This window comes from Pleurodeles waltl, chromosome 3_1 (assembly GCF_031143425.1).
Source record: "Pleurodeles waltl isolate 20211129_DDA chromosome 3_1, aPleWal1.hap1.20221129, whole genome shotgun sequence".
Lineage (NCBI taxonomy): Eukaryota > Metazoa > Chordata > Amphibia > Caudata > Salamandridae > Pleurodeles > Pleurodeles waltl.
Genome location: NC_090440.1, coordinates 365,336,617 through 365,354,353, shown reverse-complemented (window position 1 = coordinate 365,354,353; position 17,737 = coordinate 365,336,617). Strand labels below are relative to the sequence as shown.

The 17,737-nt window shown below is 44.9% G+C and overlaps 1 protein-coding gene across 1 annotated transcript in view; it reads right to left on the bottom strand.

Annotated features, from left to right (window-relative positions):
* TRPM7 (transient receptor potential cation channel subfamily M member 7) overlaps nt 1–17,737 on the bottom strand; it is a 1,269,618-nt gene that overhangs the window by 154,107 nt on the left and 1,097,774 nt on the right. The window contains exons 32-34 of the mRNA XM_069222535.1: nt 16,524–16,574; nt 16,356–16,421; nt 3,986–4,269 (exon numbers count right to left, since the gene is read on the bottom strand). Of these exons, the coding sequence (XP_069078636.1) occupies nt 3,986–4,269; nt 16,356–16,421; nt 16,524–16,574 (401 nt within the window). The remainder of the gene's footprint in view (nt 1–3,985; nt 4,270–16,355; nt 16,422–16,523; nt 16,575–17,737) is intronic.

The following is a 17,737-nucleotide window of genomic DNA, read 5'->3' as shown; positions in this document are numbered from 1 at the left end:
CTTGGTTAATCTACCCCCCCCCCCACTGGTGTTATGTGTTGGGGATATGTGACGTTGAAGTCACTGCTTGTTTTGTGGAGTTTTGGGAGTTTGGAACTTCCCTCTATTTTTTGGGAATTGTCACCCTCTATATTGTCTCCGAAAACTTCCCCGCTGATATTGGCTCTGATAAGTGGGCCTTGTTTGTGAGGTTGTGGGTTCCGTGCTTTGTCCTCGAAACCCCCCTCAAAACTGTGTTTTACGAAATGTGCCTCTGCTCTGTGGGGAGTAGAGTGCACCCATAGCTTTGGCCGTATCAGTGTCCTTTTTAAGTTTTTCGATAGCAGTGTCCACCTCCGGCCCAACAACTACTGTCCGTTGAATGGCATACTAAGCACGGCTTGTTGTATTTCCGGCTTGAATCCTGATGTACGCAGCCATGCATGTCTCCGTATTGTCACAGCTGTGTTTACAGTCCTAGCAGCTGTGTTTGCCGCATCCATTGCTGACCATATCTGATTGTTCGAGATACTCTGTCCTTCTTCCACTACTTGCTGTGCTCTTTTTTGGAACTCTTTGGACGAATGTTCTATAAAGTGTTGCATTTCGTCCCAATGAGCCCTATCATATCTGGCCAACAAAGCCTGTGAGTTGGCAATACGCCACTGATTTGCTGCCTGTGCCGCCACTCTTTTTCCTGCTGCGTCGAATTTACGACTCTCTTTGTCTGGAGGTGGTGCATCTCCTGAAGTGTGTGAGTTCGCCCTCTTGCGAGCTGCCCCTACTACCACTGAGTCTGGTTTCAACTGTTGTGTGATGTACACGGGGTCTGTTGGTGGCGGTTTATATTTTTTCTCCACCCTTCCTTTCACAGGCTCCTCAAACACTTGTTTGGAGTGTTTTAGCATTCCAGGTAGCATGGGGAGGCTCTGGTACTGGCTGTGTGTGGACGACAGTGTATTAAATAGAAAGTCGTCTTCAATTGGCTCAGCATGCAGGTTGACATTATGAAACGCCGCTGCCGTTGACACCACCTGTGCGTAGGCTGTACTATGTTGATGGTGGTGGGGTTACTTGTTTAGCCACCTTCGCCTGTGGCTGCTTGTCTTTCTCTTGGAAGGCAAGTTTTCGTTTCATTCAAATTGGAGGGAGAGTACTGATCTTCCCTGTTTCTTTCTGGATGTGGAGCCTTCTTTGGGTGTAGTCTGGCTCCATTGTCGCCAGTTCCTGTCCAAATCTATGTGTTTGCATTTGTGAGGACAGGCCTTGTTCCTCTGTGTAGGAACTTGATCTCGGTTCCGAGCCCGGATTTTTCGGTATCGAAACCTTTTAGGCTGCCTTTTTCGGTTCCGATAACACTTTTTTGCTCTTCGGTGTACTGATTTCTCGGTGCCGACTTGGTTCGGTGCCGCTCTCTCGGTGCCAAGATTGCTCTGACCCGGTGTCTCGGGGTCGAGTCTGCTCTGACCCGGTGTCTCTGGGTCGAGTGTGCTCTGTGACGGTATCTCGACCGGCGTCGGATGACTTCGACACATGCATGCCCTTTTTCGGTGCAGATGTCCGGTCACCTATTTTTCGGGTTAAGCTATGGCCTGTTGGCGGTGGCGTCCCCTGGGCTTTACTGGTCTTTACATGAGTCTTGTGTATCGACGTCTTACTCACGGTTTTCGGCGTCTGTTCAGGATCGACCTCTTCCGAGTCTGAATCCTCGATGGAGAAGGCTTCCTCTTCTGCCTCCATGTGTTTTTGTCCTGTCGGCACCGACGCCATCTGTAGTCTTCTTCCTCTTCGGTCCCTTAAGGTCTTTCTGGACCGAAATGCCTGACAGGCCTCACAGGTATCCTCTTTGTGTTCTGGCGACAAACACAAATTACAGACCAAATGCTGATCTGTATAAGGATACTTATTGTGACATTCGGGGCAGAAGCGGAATGGGGTCCGTTCCATTAGCCTTGAAGATGCACGCGGTCGGGCCAACCAGGCCCCACCGGGGAATCGAAAACCCCGAAGGGCCGCCGGAGCTCTTCAAATGTCGGTATCGATCTGTTTTAACTAACCCGATATCGAATGCAAACAATATTGTCTAATTTTCCGAGTTTTTCACTAACTTTCCGAACCGAAGCGCGGAGCGAAAAGGAACACGTCCGAACCCGATGGCGGAAATAAAACAATCTAAGATGGAGTCGACGCCCATGCGCAATGGAGCCGAAAGGGGAGGAGTCCCTCGCTCTCGTGACTCGAAAAGACTTCTTCGAAGTAAACAACTTGTAACACTCCGAGCCCAAAAACTAGATGGCGGGATGTGCAAAGCATGTGTATCTGCAGCTACACATGCCATCGGACATATATATATACATACACACAAATTCATGGCTACACAGCCATGCTGACATCCATTCAGACAGTCACACACACACATATATATATATACATACATACACACACACACACACATTCTAGTTAGCGTTAGGAAATAGAATTTTTAAAAAAACATAGAAATTCACTTTAAAAAACCCAAAGGTTCCGTTATAGTAGACGCTCACATTTTAAACATACGAAACCATAGAAATTCACCAGTTATAGTTACTGTAGCATCTGCAGTAAAATTACTGGTCAGATAACTGCAAGGCTGGGCCGCAAGTTATAGTTACCTTAGGGCACGAGTTAAAGTTACTTGAGGTAACTAACTGGTGAAGTTCTATGGTTTTGTATGTTTAAAATGTGAGCCTAACTATAACGTCCCTGCAACCTTTGCTTTTTTTAAGTGAATATATATTATATATAAAGGTAATTATGGTTAGGACCTAAATCCCATAGATAAAGCTTTATTGTTTTGCCAATAACTTTTGCACCGTTTGACGAATCTTCACAAAATGTTAAAAACTCATACAGCAATTCATTCAGTTGCTCTCTTGAAAGAAAAGCGGGGGCAGAGAAAAAATGGGGGTGTTACCAAAACACTTTTTCCCCATGCTGTTTCCCATAGGGATTTCTAACATGACTACAGCCTGAACCGCTGAACGGATTTACACCAACTTTGTCAGAAAGATAGATCATGGTCCAGAAATATTTTTTTTGTTATTTGGTGTAAATCCGTTCAGTAGTTCTTGAGATATTTAAAGCTAAAAAATACAGATATCTAGGGACACAGATCCAATAACTCTCAAGCTGAGATCCAACTGGCTGCCAACACTTCAACCAGTAAGTGTTGGCAGCCATTTTGAGACGCAGCTGAGTCCCAAAAAAAATAAATAAAAAAAATAAAGAAAAGGGGGAAGGATAGGATTACCCTGACCATCTAGGCCTGGTGCTGGGGTCCCCCAGGGACCTCCGCCTGTGCTAAGAGACATTTTAAACAAAAAACATTGTAGAAGATCTGTGAAACCTAACAACAACAAAAAAAAAAAAAAAACTAGTGCAGTCTCCCATGCCTGTTTGTATTTCAGCTCCAGGTGAACCAGGCCCCCAGGGCATATTTTAATATAAATTATGGGGAGGGGTGTGCATGTGGCCTACCCTCCCATTGGCTGATATTGTCCCCAAGGACCACCACCTCTCAGGGGCCAGGCTTATACGCAGTGATAAGGTGAGGCCGCACACCCCCCCCCACCTCTGTAGACCTTTTAAGGCCTCAGGGACCGACACCTCCCCTGGGCTTTGCCTAAAAAAAAAAAAAAAGAGGTCCTCCCATGCAGTTTTCTCATCAATAACTTTTTTTGCAAATGTTAAAGTGATAATATCAATGATGTCAAAGAAGATGTCATGAATGATGTAATACGTGGGGTAATTAGCAGTGCATGGCCAGAGCACAAGTTATAGTTATCTTACGGCATGGGTTATGGTTTCTTGACCTAAGTACAACTATAGCAGTTGAATTTCTATGGTTTTCTGCGTGTAAAATCTGAACCTAACTATAACGTCCCTCTAACCTTTTTAGTGAAAAAAATATATACATATATAAAAACACTGCTTTAAACAAATGTTTTAGGTACATTTCGCAACTTACCCTAAGACAAAGATGTAACACAGTATCTTCGTTATAGATGCTTGACCAAGTATCCACAACCTCAGGAAGAAACGATTTGATGATGTAGAACTGTCCTGATTTCAGAATGTCATATTCTGACCATGTGCACACAACTTTCACAGCTCGCCGTAAACCACCTCCCATTTCTTCCTTACTTAAAAATTCAATCTTGGCACAGAGCCCTCGCTGTGACCATGAAGACATGCTGTTGTTTAATATACCCGGGGAGCTCTCTTCCAAGCGATAGACAGTGACTGGTTCACCTGCAAAAAAATTACGATTGGTTACATTGCACAATGCACTTCGACTAAAAACAACTCAGAAACAAGTGGAAGTTTAAGATTACAAACTGACCCAAAAGTCAAATAAAATTTTTTTTTGGTACGCACTTGAAGTACAAGTTACTTACATGTAATATCTGGTAGAGACATTCTAGTTGCAGATTCCTTACCTTAGAATTTTCCCCCAGGCGTCAGACTGGATCCGGAGATTTTTCTTCGAGCAATACACTTGCGCGTCGGTAGGTGGCGCTGATTCACTCCGCAGGCGCCGTAGTTGCCGTCAGAAGAAGTACATAGATGCCGCCTCAGCGCAGTGACGTCAGTTTCTTTTAACGACTTTCCACACCAAAGCGCAGAGCCACTAAGAACACAGATTGGTGCACCAGAGCTAAGGACCTCAAGGTGGAATCCCTGTCCCTAGAAATCAGTTCGCAAGCGGGGAGGATGGGTGGATCAGTATGGATTCTGCAACTAGAATATGTCTCTACCAGATATTTCGCTACCAGAGGTAAGTAAGTTGTACATCTGGTAGAGACTTCTAGTTGCAGATTCCTTACCTTAGAATAGATACCCAAGCAATTCCATACTCAGAGGTGGGCTAAGAACCAAGATCATACTAGGAAGTCCAGCAGGACCGAACAACCAAAGTAGCCGTCCCGATGGACAAGACTATCCAGGCAGTAATGTTTAGCAAACGTATGCAGGGATGCCCACATAGCTGCCTGGATATCCAGGACATGAACTCTGCATGCTAATGCAGTGGAAGCAGCAGTTGCTCTGGTGAAAGGAGCACACAAGCCCTCATGGGGTTGCTTCTTGGCCAAAGCGTAGCACATCTTGATGCAAAGACGTACCCATTGAGAGATGGTACGTTTTTGTACCGCCTTCACCTTCTTCCCACCCACATACCGGACAAAGAGTTGATCGTCCACCCAGAAATCTTTATTACGATTTAGATAGAACGCCAATGCTCTTTTTGGGTCCAGACAGTGGAGTCTCTCCTCCTCATGAGAAGGATGTGGGGGTGCGTAAAAAGTAGGCAAGGTGATGGACTGACCTACATGAAAAGGCGTAACAACCTTGGGAAGGAAGGAAGCCTTAGTGCGCAACACCCCTTTGTCAGGGTGCACAGACAAGAATTGAGGCTTGGAAGAAAGAGCTTGAAGCTCACTCGGGCAGAAGTGATGGCAACAAGAAAGACAGTCTTGAAAGTGAGGGCCCATAAAGGGCAATTGTGCATTGGCTCAAAGGGAGTACATATTAAGTAAGAACAAGATTGAGGTCCCACCGAGGCATGATAAATGGAGTAGGAAGAAATAAATGGGTGAAACCTGTAAGGAATCTATTTACAATAGGAGATTTAAAGAGTGACAGCTGATCAGGTAGCCTAAGAAAACCCGAAATGGGCTCAAAGGCAGAACGCATGAGAAAAGTACGTGTCAAACTGAGGTCCCACAGGGGCAAAACAACAGGAAACGGAGGAACAAATGTTGCAAACTTTTCACAAACTGAGTCACAACAGATGACTTAAGGAGGGAGGGTTGATTTGACAGCCGCAAAAAGCAAAAATGGCTGACAAATACTCTTTAACGTTGTCCAAAGCAAGGCCTTGCTGAGCTAAAGAAAGAGCACACATAACATCTGCAAGAGGTGCACAATGGGAGTCCACATGGCGTGAGAACACCAACCAAACACACCTATCACAAAAGAAGGGGTAGACCATTTTAGTGGAAGGGTACCTGACTGTCAGGATGATATCACAAACTTCAGGAGGGAGAAAACCTTCAATTATAGCCACTCAGTCTCCATGCCTGGCGGTGGAGCTTGCAAAGGTTCTGGTGTAGACCCTGCCCTGCTGCTGTGAGTGGAGATCTTCTCCAAGTGGCAGTATGACAGGAGGACTCATTATCGGGAGTTCTGGATACCATAGTCTCAGTTCCCAATCAGAGCCACTAGGATGACTTGGGACTAATCTTCTTGAGAACTTGGTGCATGAGAGGTACGGTGGAAAGGAGTTCCAAGTTTCATTCCAAGCTGAACGTGCCTCGGAGTGAGAGCCACGTTGGAAACTCCAAGGTGCAGTGCTGACATTGCGTGTTGTCAGCAGTGGCGACTAGATTGAGCCAAGGTATTCACCATTCCTGGAAGAGACCTTGCACCACCTATGGATGTAGAAGCCATTTGTGATCCACAAGCCATCAACAGCTGAGTTTGTCCGTTCTCGTGTTCAGCTCTCTTGCCAGGTGTCGAACAACCAGGAAAATGTCCTGGCATACCAACCATGTCCAGCAGCGCAGGACCTCCTGGCACAGGGTCCACAATCTCACCCCACCCTGTATATTGCAGTACCACATAGGGGTGGTGGTGTTCTTGAACACCTGAACCAGACTTCCTCTGAAGGATTGAAGACTTTCAATGCTAAGGGGCTAGCATTCAACTCCAACAAGCTGATGTGGACCTTAGATTGTACTGGAGACCAGAATCCTATAATCTTCATCTCTTTCAGATGGCTGCTCCGACCAAGAAGTGACACTTGGTCACCAAGTGGCCATCTGCCACCACTGTGAGCTCTGGGTGGGGAAGGGAGAGGGGTTTGCCTCTGACCTAAATATTGGTTCATTAGCCACCACTGCAAATCTTTTGCAGTGCCCTCTGATATATGGACCAGCATGCAATGCTTTGTTTGAAAAGCAGAAATCCTTTCCAAGGTTTAATGTAAGCAACCAGTAGCTGCTTGGATTTCCTAAATTGTTGCGTAAGGTGTATATAGAATTTTAGTCATCTCTTAACGTTTAATGTGTTTAATGCTCTTTCTGTAATGTTCTGTGGATTTGGAAATGTCTTTAGTACGATAGACTTATTAAGATGAAAGTCTGTTGCCATGTTTGGAATACATCTGGGATTTGTTTGTAATACCACTCTATCTTCCCTGAATTGAACAAAGGGTTCTTTCACTGTGAAAACCTGAATTTCACTTACTCTTCTAGCAGATTTCAAAGCCAATGATAGTGGCACTTTCCATAAAGGAATTTCAGCTCAGCTTTTTGGATGGGTTTGAATGGAGCCTTCGTAAACCGCAAACGAACCAATTAAGTTGTCAAGATGAAGGAGGCTGCTTTACTTAAGAAAAGGCTCGGAAAAGCCCCTTATGAAACTCCTTGACAATTCTCTTTGATCATAGAGATGTCGAACCAGATGATTTGCTAAATCTGGATATAGCTGCTAAGTGCACTTTAAATGAAGTATGTACCAGACCTGTTTTATCTGGATATAGGGCGAAATACGTTCTAATGGGGTTCAAAGAGGATGAATCTGTGATTATGCTAGAACATTCTTTATTTCCAGAACTTGCTTTGCTTTTAATTGCACCAGATGGTTCAGTGCCCATTTCCAAAACTTTTCAGCTTCTTGAGACAGCTCTTGAGATCTTGTGCCTTCCTTTTTATTGATTTAATACTTGGTGGTAGTAATGTCTATCCGTATCAGTACTGATGGTCCTTTTATCTTGGGGAGAAAGGACTGTAGACTCAATGTCGCTGCCTTGAATTCCAAGAGATTTATTTGAAGACTTACCCTCAATTTTTGAGCACCCTAGCTCTCTAGGGAGGCATCCATTGTCAGTGCAGAATTGATGATCTGAGGCAAGATGCTTAACCCTAGGGAAAGATTCTCATATTGAGTCCACCAGGGAAGGTTAAAGTGATGTGGAGGATGTCCTCAAGAGAGCCTTGCGATTGCAGCCACTGTTTGTCTAGCTCATTGTAGGAAGTTGGCTCTGTATGTACTATTTCAAAGTAAGAAATAGCATGCACAGAGTCCAAGGGTTCCCCTTAGATGTAAGATAGTGGCAAAAAAAGATAATTCTAATGCTCTATTTTGTGGTAGTGTGGTTGAGCAGTAGGCTTATCAGAGGGAAGTGTTAAGCATTTGTTGTACGCACACAGGCAATAAATGAGGAATACACACTCAAAGACAACTCCAGGCCAATAGGTTTTTATATAGAAAAATATATTTTCTTAGTTTATTTTAAGAACCACAGGTTCAAGATTTACAAACAATACTTTAAATGAAAGGTATTTCACTCAGGTATCTTAGGAACTTTGAATTATCACAATAGCATGTACAGTTTTGGCAACAATGGCAATAAGCTATTTACAAAGTGGACACTGCAAAAATCAACAGTTCCTGAGGGAGGTAAGTAAATGTTAAGTTCACAGGTAAGTACAACACTTTCAGGGTTCAAAGTTGGGTCCAAGGTAGCCCACCGTTGGGGGTTCAAGGCAACCCCAAAGTTACCACACCAGCAGCTCAGGGCTGGTCAGGTGCAGAGGTCAAAGTGGTGCCCAAAACACATAGGCTTCAATGGAAATAGGGGTGCCTCGGTTCCAGTCTGCCAGCAGGATAAGTACCCGTGACTTCAGAGATCAGACCAGGGGGGTTTTGTAGGGCACTGGGGGGGACACACAAGCAGGCACAGAAAGTACACCCTCAGCGGCACAGGGGCGGCCGGGTGCAGAGTGCAAACAGGCGTCGGGTTCGCAATAGGATTCAATGGAGAGACTCGGGGGTCTCTTCAACAATGCAGGCAGGCAGGCAACGTGGGAGCTCCTCAGGGTAGCCACCACCTGGGCTAGGAAGAGGGCCGTCTGGAGGACCTACGTCCTCGAGGAGCAGACCAGGGGGGTTTTGTAGAGCACTGGGGGGTCCCAAACAGGCACACAAAATACACCCTCAGCGGCACAGGGGCGGCCGGGTGCAGTGTTCAAAGTAGGTGTTGGGTTGTAGATAGAAATCAATAGAGAGACCCGGGGGTCACTCTGGTGATGCAGGCAGGACACAGGAGGGCTTCTCGGGCCAGCCACTGACTGGGCAAGGATGAGGGCCGTCTGCTGGTCATTCCTGCACCCGTAGTTGGTTTCTCTCGGGCCTGAAAGCTGCAGGTGCAGTGCTTCTTCCAGCTGTCTGGGAGGGAGGGGTTGGTGGGAGGGGTTATCCAGACCGCTGGTTTTACCCAGTTCCTGAGCTCAGTCCATTGGTTCTTCAAGCTGGAATTCCAAAGGATCCAGCGACCCCTTCATACTCTCACCGAATTCGGCCTCATAAGGGTCAGGATCCAATCTAGGGAACAAGGTCCCCCACCTAAGTTGGAATTGGCATTGAGCGACGCCACTCCAGCTCCGAGTTGGAGTCAGCGATAAGTATAGGATTGTCGCTGCCTGAAGGCCCAGGTGACAACGGGAGCGTTGACGCCGGATTCGTAGTTGGGAAAGGTCACAAAGGTACTATTGATGCCGGACTGGATCCGGAAACCTGAGTGTCCCTCGAGGCCAAAGCCGCTGACGCAGAACCCAAAGGGGCCCGATCCAAACTTGTGGGGCCTTTAGGCTCTCTGACAGGGATGGACTGCCCAAAGCTGAGGTGCATGGTCTCGTAAAATTCCTTTAATTGGGCAGGCGTGGCTCCCAGAAACTCAGGGAGGCACAGAGCCGACCCAGAAACAGGCTCCAAAGAGAGAGGCCTACAATGAGAACGCACCTTCTAACGTCTCGCGTTAGTAATAAAGATCCCTTAAACACAAAGGGTCTCTTGAAATGCTCCACAGACAACAGCAAATGTGTCCTCAACAGGTTGGTTGACAAAGATATTGGTGCCTTCTACACTTAATGTTGATAGCATTAACATTATCCACAGAACTGTACTTAGGAGATTTATCAATAGAAAGTTACAAGTCATTTTGTTATGTAGGTCAGGGTGCAATATTTTACCTTCTGATCTTCTTTATAACTTATCAGATATGGGTCTACTTCATTTGAATAAATCAAAAACTATTTGTACTAGGTTTATTTGGGGTTGATCTGGAAACGTTCCATGTACTCAGGAATACTATAATAATGGATGCATTTTTCACAGAAATCTTCAGTATAGGCCCATCATTTTCAGCTCCTAAATACATGTTATTTAAGTCTTACGCTGTTCATACACAAATTCAGACTCTGTAAACTGCCAAAATAGAACTGTATGAGGCCTCCTGCAAAGGGAGGTGGCCCTGGGAGAAACTCAAACTACAGAAACAGTCAATCTGAAAAGAACTACCTAGGACGGCTCAAGAAAACAGAACTACATTTTAAAATATATCAGAGTACACAAAAGCAGTGGAAAACGTATGCAGTCCTATTAAATATTCAAGCAGAAGTTAAAGTACTCTGAAGGACCTTTCTTCCCATCATGTCCTTTGAATGTAGGAGGATGTTTTCAAGGGAGGTACTTAGAACCTTTCTAGCATACTGGCTGAACATAGAAACCATATAACATTTAGTTGGGATAAGCTCTGGCAACAAATGTTTGCTCCATATGTTCCGCAATGTTATCCAACTATGGAAAAGAATACAAAGTATGAAAAATCCAACAGTGGTGAATAAAATAATAATATGTCAGGAGCGCTAGGAGCTGATCACCCAAATAGGAACAAATGGTCTGACTAAAGGGAACATCTAAAAGTAATGTATGATGAATGCATTTCTGTGTGTGCATGTGTGTGTGTATATATATATATATATATATATATATATATATAAGCTTTTATAAACACAGGTTTTCCCCATCAAGAATAGTATCCTTTGTGACTCATTCAGTCAGCCAGTCACATGTAGGGATGCACAAGGTCTAAACACTTTCTGCAATCAGAAATTGTGGCTTCATGAGGACTTCTGGTGCCAGGTGGCAATGAATGGCCACCTTTGAATTGCCAGTGTCCTCCCAATACTTACAATTAGCTAAACAAAATATAGAAAACGCATGTTGGATTCTGCATTCTGAAGACCAAGAGACTAACAAATTGACTTTCAACAGACAAATATTTGGACCTAAGTAAACCAAAATGTCATGTTGAAGGCAGTTTCTGAAAATCTGATGGTAGAGTCCATCACTGTTTTGGGCCCAAGAAGGTACCCTAATCCATTTTGGTATACTGTTCAGATAACATCTTAAACATCAATCTTAAAGCCTGATGTCGTCCTGGGAGATCCAGAAACAATGGAAAGAAGAATTTGGAAGAAAGCAAACAGAAGGCAGAATATGCTGTTGTAGTAAAGTGCCCATTTTAACATGGTTGCCCCCCCCACCCCCACGTTTTGCCTGATTTTGATGCTGACTTGACAGAGTGTGCTGGGATCTTGCTAACCAGGCCCCAGCAGCAATGTTCTTTCCCTAAACTGCACCATTGTTTCCACACAATTGGCACATCCCTGGCACACAGATAAGACCCTTGCAAAATGTATCAGGGATATCAAGGGCCCTATGACCAGGGAGGGTCCCTAAGGGCTGCAGCATGTATTGTGCCATCCTAAGGGACCCCTCACCAACCACATTGCACAATGCTACTGCAGCTTGTACGTGCTGGTGGGGACAAAAAGATAAAGTCAACATGACATACCTCTGAGGGTGCCATGCCCACCAGCCACGACCTGTGGCATAGGTAGTCACCCCTCTAGGAGGCCTTGCAGCCCCAAGACAGGGTGCACTATACCACGGGTCATGGCATAGCTGCAGAACCAATATGCCCCTACAGTGTCTACGTCCATTCACAGGCATTTTAAGTGCAGTGTGGCCATATTAGGTACATGGGCTGGGGGTTTGTCATCAAGAACTCCACAACTCCATGATGGCTGCACTGAAAGATGGGAAGTCCGATATCAAACTTCTCAGCAAAATACACCGACACTGATGCCAGTGATGGATTTATTGTACAATGCATCCAGAGGGCATCTTAGAGATACTTCCTGTATTTTAACCAGCCCTTTAGTGTAAGGCTAACCAGTCTGGTTTCTGATCTCATGGGGTGAAAGCCTTTGTGCTCTCAGAGGCCAGAAACAAAGCCCGCTCTGGGTTGAGGTGCTTCACACCACCCTCTGCAGGAACTGTAACACTTGGTGGTGAGGCTCAAAGGCTCAGGCCTCCTGTTACAGTGCCCCGGGGCACTCAAGATAGTGGAGATGCTCGCCCCCTGAGAAAAACCCCAATTTTGGTGGGAAAATTAGGTAAAACAGGGAGGAGTGACCACTCTAGCTAGGACCACCCCTAAGGTGTCCAGAGCTGAAGTGACCCCATTCCTGCAGAAACCTCCAACTTGGTTTAAAGGACAGGGACCAATAGGGTTAGGAGTAAACCCCCCTCCCCAAAGGGGGTGGGGACAGGAAAGATGCAGCCACCCTCAAGTACAGTAGCCATTGGCTTCTGCTTTCTGGACCCTTTCAACGCCCCTAAATCTAGTATTTAGCAGCACCCCTGAACCTAGATCACTAGATTCTTGGCGACCTCAAGACAAGAAAGAAGAAAGACTGGTAAGCTGAACCCCCAGCAGTGAAGACCCCAGACGACAACTGACTTGGCCCCAGCCCTACCGGCCTGTCTGCATCTTCAAGGACTCTGAAACCAAAAGGCGATGCATCTAGCAGGACCAGTGACCTCTCCAAACCCCCATAGGACTGCCTGCCCACCAGAGGGCCAAGAACTCAAGGACAGCGGCCTTGTCCTGAGGAAACCCGCCAAAAGGACTTTTTTGTTGTGTGTCATCATTTGTTATTGTTGATAACACGGAATGATACAGTGCTTAAGAAAAAGGGATCTCAGTCCCAGTACATTGTGGAAGCCGTAAAAACTGTCTCATGTGTAACGGGTTAGGCTAGATACGTTCAACAGCAATAATAATAAGAAGGTAGTGCCGATTAAGAGAATGAATAATGGGGGAGGGGTAACAGCACGGGGAGCAGGGGTGTAGGCTGTGGGGTACTATGCTACCGAAGATAAAATGTTGTACCATGTTGAGCCGTGCTCTGGGATGCGCTCGCCTCGTGGGTCTATGAGACCCCTGTGTGTTGTTTCCCTTTGCACTGAAGATTGGGATGTCTGGAGTCACTTCAACACATCTATGGTCAGTGTGTAGGCAGGAGCTATCGTTCTGTGTTGCAGTTGTGCTTCACTGAGACCCACGGTTAAGAGTATTTCTTACGGAAGGGAATGGAGAGCTGGGCTTGGTTATCATCAGCAAAGGGCAGCTGGGAAAACCGTGTCTGAGTCTACCGGTTAGGCGGCGCTTCTAAGAATGGCAGAGAGGGACGGGGGAAGTAGTGAGAAGCCGGTTATAGGCCTAGGTGAGTAGAGGGCCGGTATAGCTGTGGAGCAGTTAATGCAAGTGATGTGGGAGGGGGCGGGAGGAGCTGTCCACAGATCATGTACTATATTGTGAGATAATCTGATGGGCAAAGAACTAGTGCATTAGAAAAAGTGGGAACGGAGAGAAGAGGAGCTGGTGTCGGAGAAACAGAAGAGGACATATTGGGGGTGGGGAGGAGGGGCATGGGGGTGTTATGTGGCTGTTGGCGAGGTCTCCAGAGTGTCAGCCATAGTAAACCCCATCATCTGGGAAAGGAGGGGGAGGGGATGTTGAGGGAGGGATGTGGGAAATGCGGGGTGGTAGTGTACCTGTACGAGAGAGGTGTGCGGAGGGGAGGAGGGCACGGGGGTAGATGAGGCTTTCTCCAAGGAGACAGCCGAAACATTGGCGGGAAGGGACGTGTAATAAGAGAAGCTTGCGGCAGACAAGATGTGGCGGGGTTTCCGCAAGGAAGAGGGCCCATATCTGATTAAATAGGGCAGCCTGGTCCTGTAGGTTATAGATGACTCTCTTGTGTGCGGCTATGCAAGTCATTGCCACTATCCATTCCTCCGGGGTTGGGGGGGCTACCGATCTCCAGTATCGGAGGATACATATTTTTGCAGTTGCTAGTGCCGTGTGTAACAGTCTTCGTTGCCATCATGCCAGGAGAGAGTCCATGTTGTGCAGTATGATAAGAGAGGATGACAGCGGGGTTGGAAGCAATATTGAGTCAGCCAGGTTAAGGTTCACAGCGTCCCATAAATGCTGGACCGATGGACAGCCACTTAGGATATGAAGCAGATCGCAGTGTGTCTCCGTACAGCACCAGCAATTCCCTGCCCAGTCCTGTGCAACTTCACCGGGTTGACCCCTCCTGGTCAACACAACGACGCCTGCAGCCTAAATCCCAGAGAACAGGATGAAGATTCCGGACGCCTAAAGGTAGCCCTGCACCCGCAGCCCCCTGGCCTTAGGGAATCCATCCACTGGTCCAGCAACATTCAGCAGGCAGCCCTCCTCCTTGTCCAACCTGTGGTTTCCTGGAACAAAGCCCCTAGACACAGCCTGCAGCAACTTTGTGCCCGCCAGGGACCTCCTATTGAAAAGTGTTGGGAGTTCGACGTAGTGTTTGCACCCTGCACCTGGCCGCTCCTGTACCTCTGAAGAGGTGTGTTTGGTGCTGACCTGAGGCCCCTAGGTGCTCACCTAAACCCCCCAGGTCTGCCCTCCGAAGTTGCGGGTACGTACCTGCTGGCAGATCTGTTTCTGAGTGCTCTCAGTCTCCATAGGATCCCATTTTAATCTAACTTCAACTTTAAACCCTGCACCCGGCAGGCCCCGTGTTGCAAGTTTGGGATCATCCTGAACCCTGACCAATGGACATACTAATCCCCGGAGACTGAAACTGTAAGTAAAGTACTTAACTCAAAATTGCATTAACACTCACCTCCCCCACGCCTATTCTGAAAATTGCACTGTCAACTTTTAAAAGTGAAATGTGTTAATTACCTGTAAACCGTTTAGTTTGCCAAATCTAAACAAAGTGCTATTGGTACATATGTTTGATACTTATTTGCAAATGTACTTACATGCAACAAGATCCTTTTGGTTCTGGAAACAAAATATATTTTTTCCCATATAAATACTTTGGCCTGGAGTCAGTCACTGAGTGTGTGCCTCATTTATTGACTGTGTGTGTGTGTGTGTACAACAAAATCTTTGCATTATCCTCTGATAAGCCTAACTGCTCGACCACACTACCACAAAAGAGAGCATTAATATTATCTATTTTAGCCTCTAGGACACCCCTGGACTCTGTGCACACTATATCTTATTTTTATACAGTATATACAGCGCCAGCTTCCTACAGCTGTTTTGAGGTACCACAAACACCTACAAGCCCATGGTTGGACTTACCTTCCTCTCAAACAAATCTCTCCAGTCTATTCCATCGGAAATGTTGAGAAAAGTGTGGGCTGCTGCAAATGAAGCAGGGGCCTATCTCTATCTTGTGGAATGGTGCCTGGAAATGGGCAGCAGCTCTTCCTCTTTGGAATCACGGCAGGTGATATCTGGGCCTGGATGAAATGCCAATGCACTAATTGGTTGCTGGGGCTAATCAATGATAACATTGGTCTGCATTTCTTAAGTGCCTGAAATTTTCCAATCTTTGGTTTGAACTGTAAATCTAACAACCTACAATTTACTAAAGTGCATATTTAGTAGTTTCTAAGGAGTTTAAAGAACATTTATTCTGATAAAGGCATTCGTTTTCTTCCAAATTTAAAAAAAGACACGATATTTTGTCTTTCTTGCATTCTGGTGGAAACGAGGGACTCAAAATGCTGATTTAAACATAGTTTTCCACTTGCTGGAGTAAAAGAGACCTTTCTTAGATCTCTATGAAAACATTTATGAATATGTTACGGTCTGATTCCACTTGGATGACAGTGTAGCATTCCATAATGTGGTACCTGCCATAAGGAACACTGCCCCTATCTCCCAAGCTGTTTCTTAACAGCATGTTAGAATTATAATTTTGTGCTGGAGCATCACAAGTATCGAGTAAAGTGTCAGAAACAGCCTAAAATCAAACGAACATCAGCCCCTTAAGAACCTGGTCTTGAATAATATAGGGATTAGAGTTAGTGTATGACATGTAGTTGGTAGAGTTGGGGTTTGGTGGCATTCTCATAATTGTAAAGTACTTCAAATGCCAACAAGGGGTCACAGACATGTTCTGAAATTATCATTTAATAATACCACTGAAATATGATTTTACAGTGATATTCTCAACCAGGGTGGTAAAAACAATAGTTAGAACTAAGTTTGGATATATTCTTGAACCCATTTTACTTACAGTGACACGATTTTACAAAATTACTGAGGACAGAGTTTTGCAAAATATTCTTACCTCTTGGAGGCACAGGAGTAAATGGAATACTCTGGGACAATCGCATCAAATTATTTCGTTCAACGGCTAAAGGAAAACGGAAACAAAGTTTAATATTCTGAGTAAAAGTTACACATCCATTTTTACAAATTATATACCTCAATATTTTATGTTAAAAAGAATACTTGCCTGAATATGAATAATTGATGTCCACGATTGGCTTGAAAGGTGAAACAATGCCTGAAATAACACAATCAAAATTATACTTATTTTACAATTACACATCCTTTTTCTCAATCAGAGCAAAATCACTACCATCCCGTAAGTGACGGTTTTAAATCAAGTAAACATTTCGGCACACTATGCAACACCAAAAGAATAAATAGTAGTGAAGGCAATATACAGTTATATCTCCATTTTTTATATTTCATAGGACTAATGCAGAGGGGAACCGTAGTTACGGTTGCTACAAGGCAAGTGGAAATGCAAACATAAAGCATATTTCATCTACTTGCATTATGTGATCTCTTCTTTAAAAAAAAAAAAAAGCAAAAAGAAATGTGGGGGTACATTTTGTGTTGCGAGTTAGTGCAAAAAAAGTATCAATGATCCGTTCCTTCTAAATTGCGAGATGAACATTGAGTATATGATTTTTAAGGTGATGATGATTCACTGTGCAATTCAGTCACTTCGACATCAAGGTGGCTAGATATCAAGAATCACATTTTTTTCATAATTTCTAATAAGTTCCTTCTTAAAAGTACCAAAAGGAGACAGATGGTGAATGCATTAAAAAAACAAATGAAATGTTTCAGTTTAGCTTACATTATTTTCTAAATTTAAATTTGTCTCTCTAAAGTCTTGGAACATTTCACTCCCCTTTTGTCCTCCTATTCACAAGCGGTTTTACATCCACAGAAAAAAATATTTATTAGAGCTATATATGATGTGCAATCATCTTAAAGAGTTGTATGCACATAGCATTACGAATATGAAGTAGAGATCTATTTATTCCACTTGCACCATGTTGATCTTACTTTGGTCGTTCTTGGAAGGATTTGTGAATTGTTTTCAAAAGGAAAATGCTTTCATTAGTAGATTTCCATTATGGTAGCACAATTTCTGGCACAGTTTTTCTTCTCAAGTGGAGGCACAGGCATATAATCGGAATACTTCAACCACGGCAGAGCATAACCTCCGCTCCATTACATCTGTCACTGACTATGTACGACACAAAGGTGGCAAAGTGAGCAACAGCGTTAGTACCACAACTCTCCCATTCCAGTGCGTAAGTTATTATGAGATCATTTACAGTCAATATTACCATGTTCAAGGAACTCTGCGAGGGTGGCATGCTACAATCCCCAGATAAGCACTACAGAACGGCCACTATAGTTAAGGAA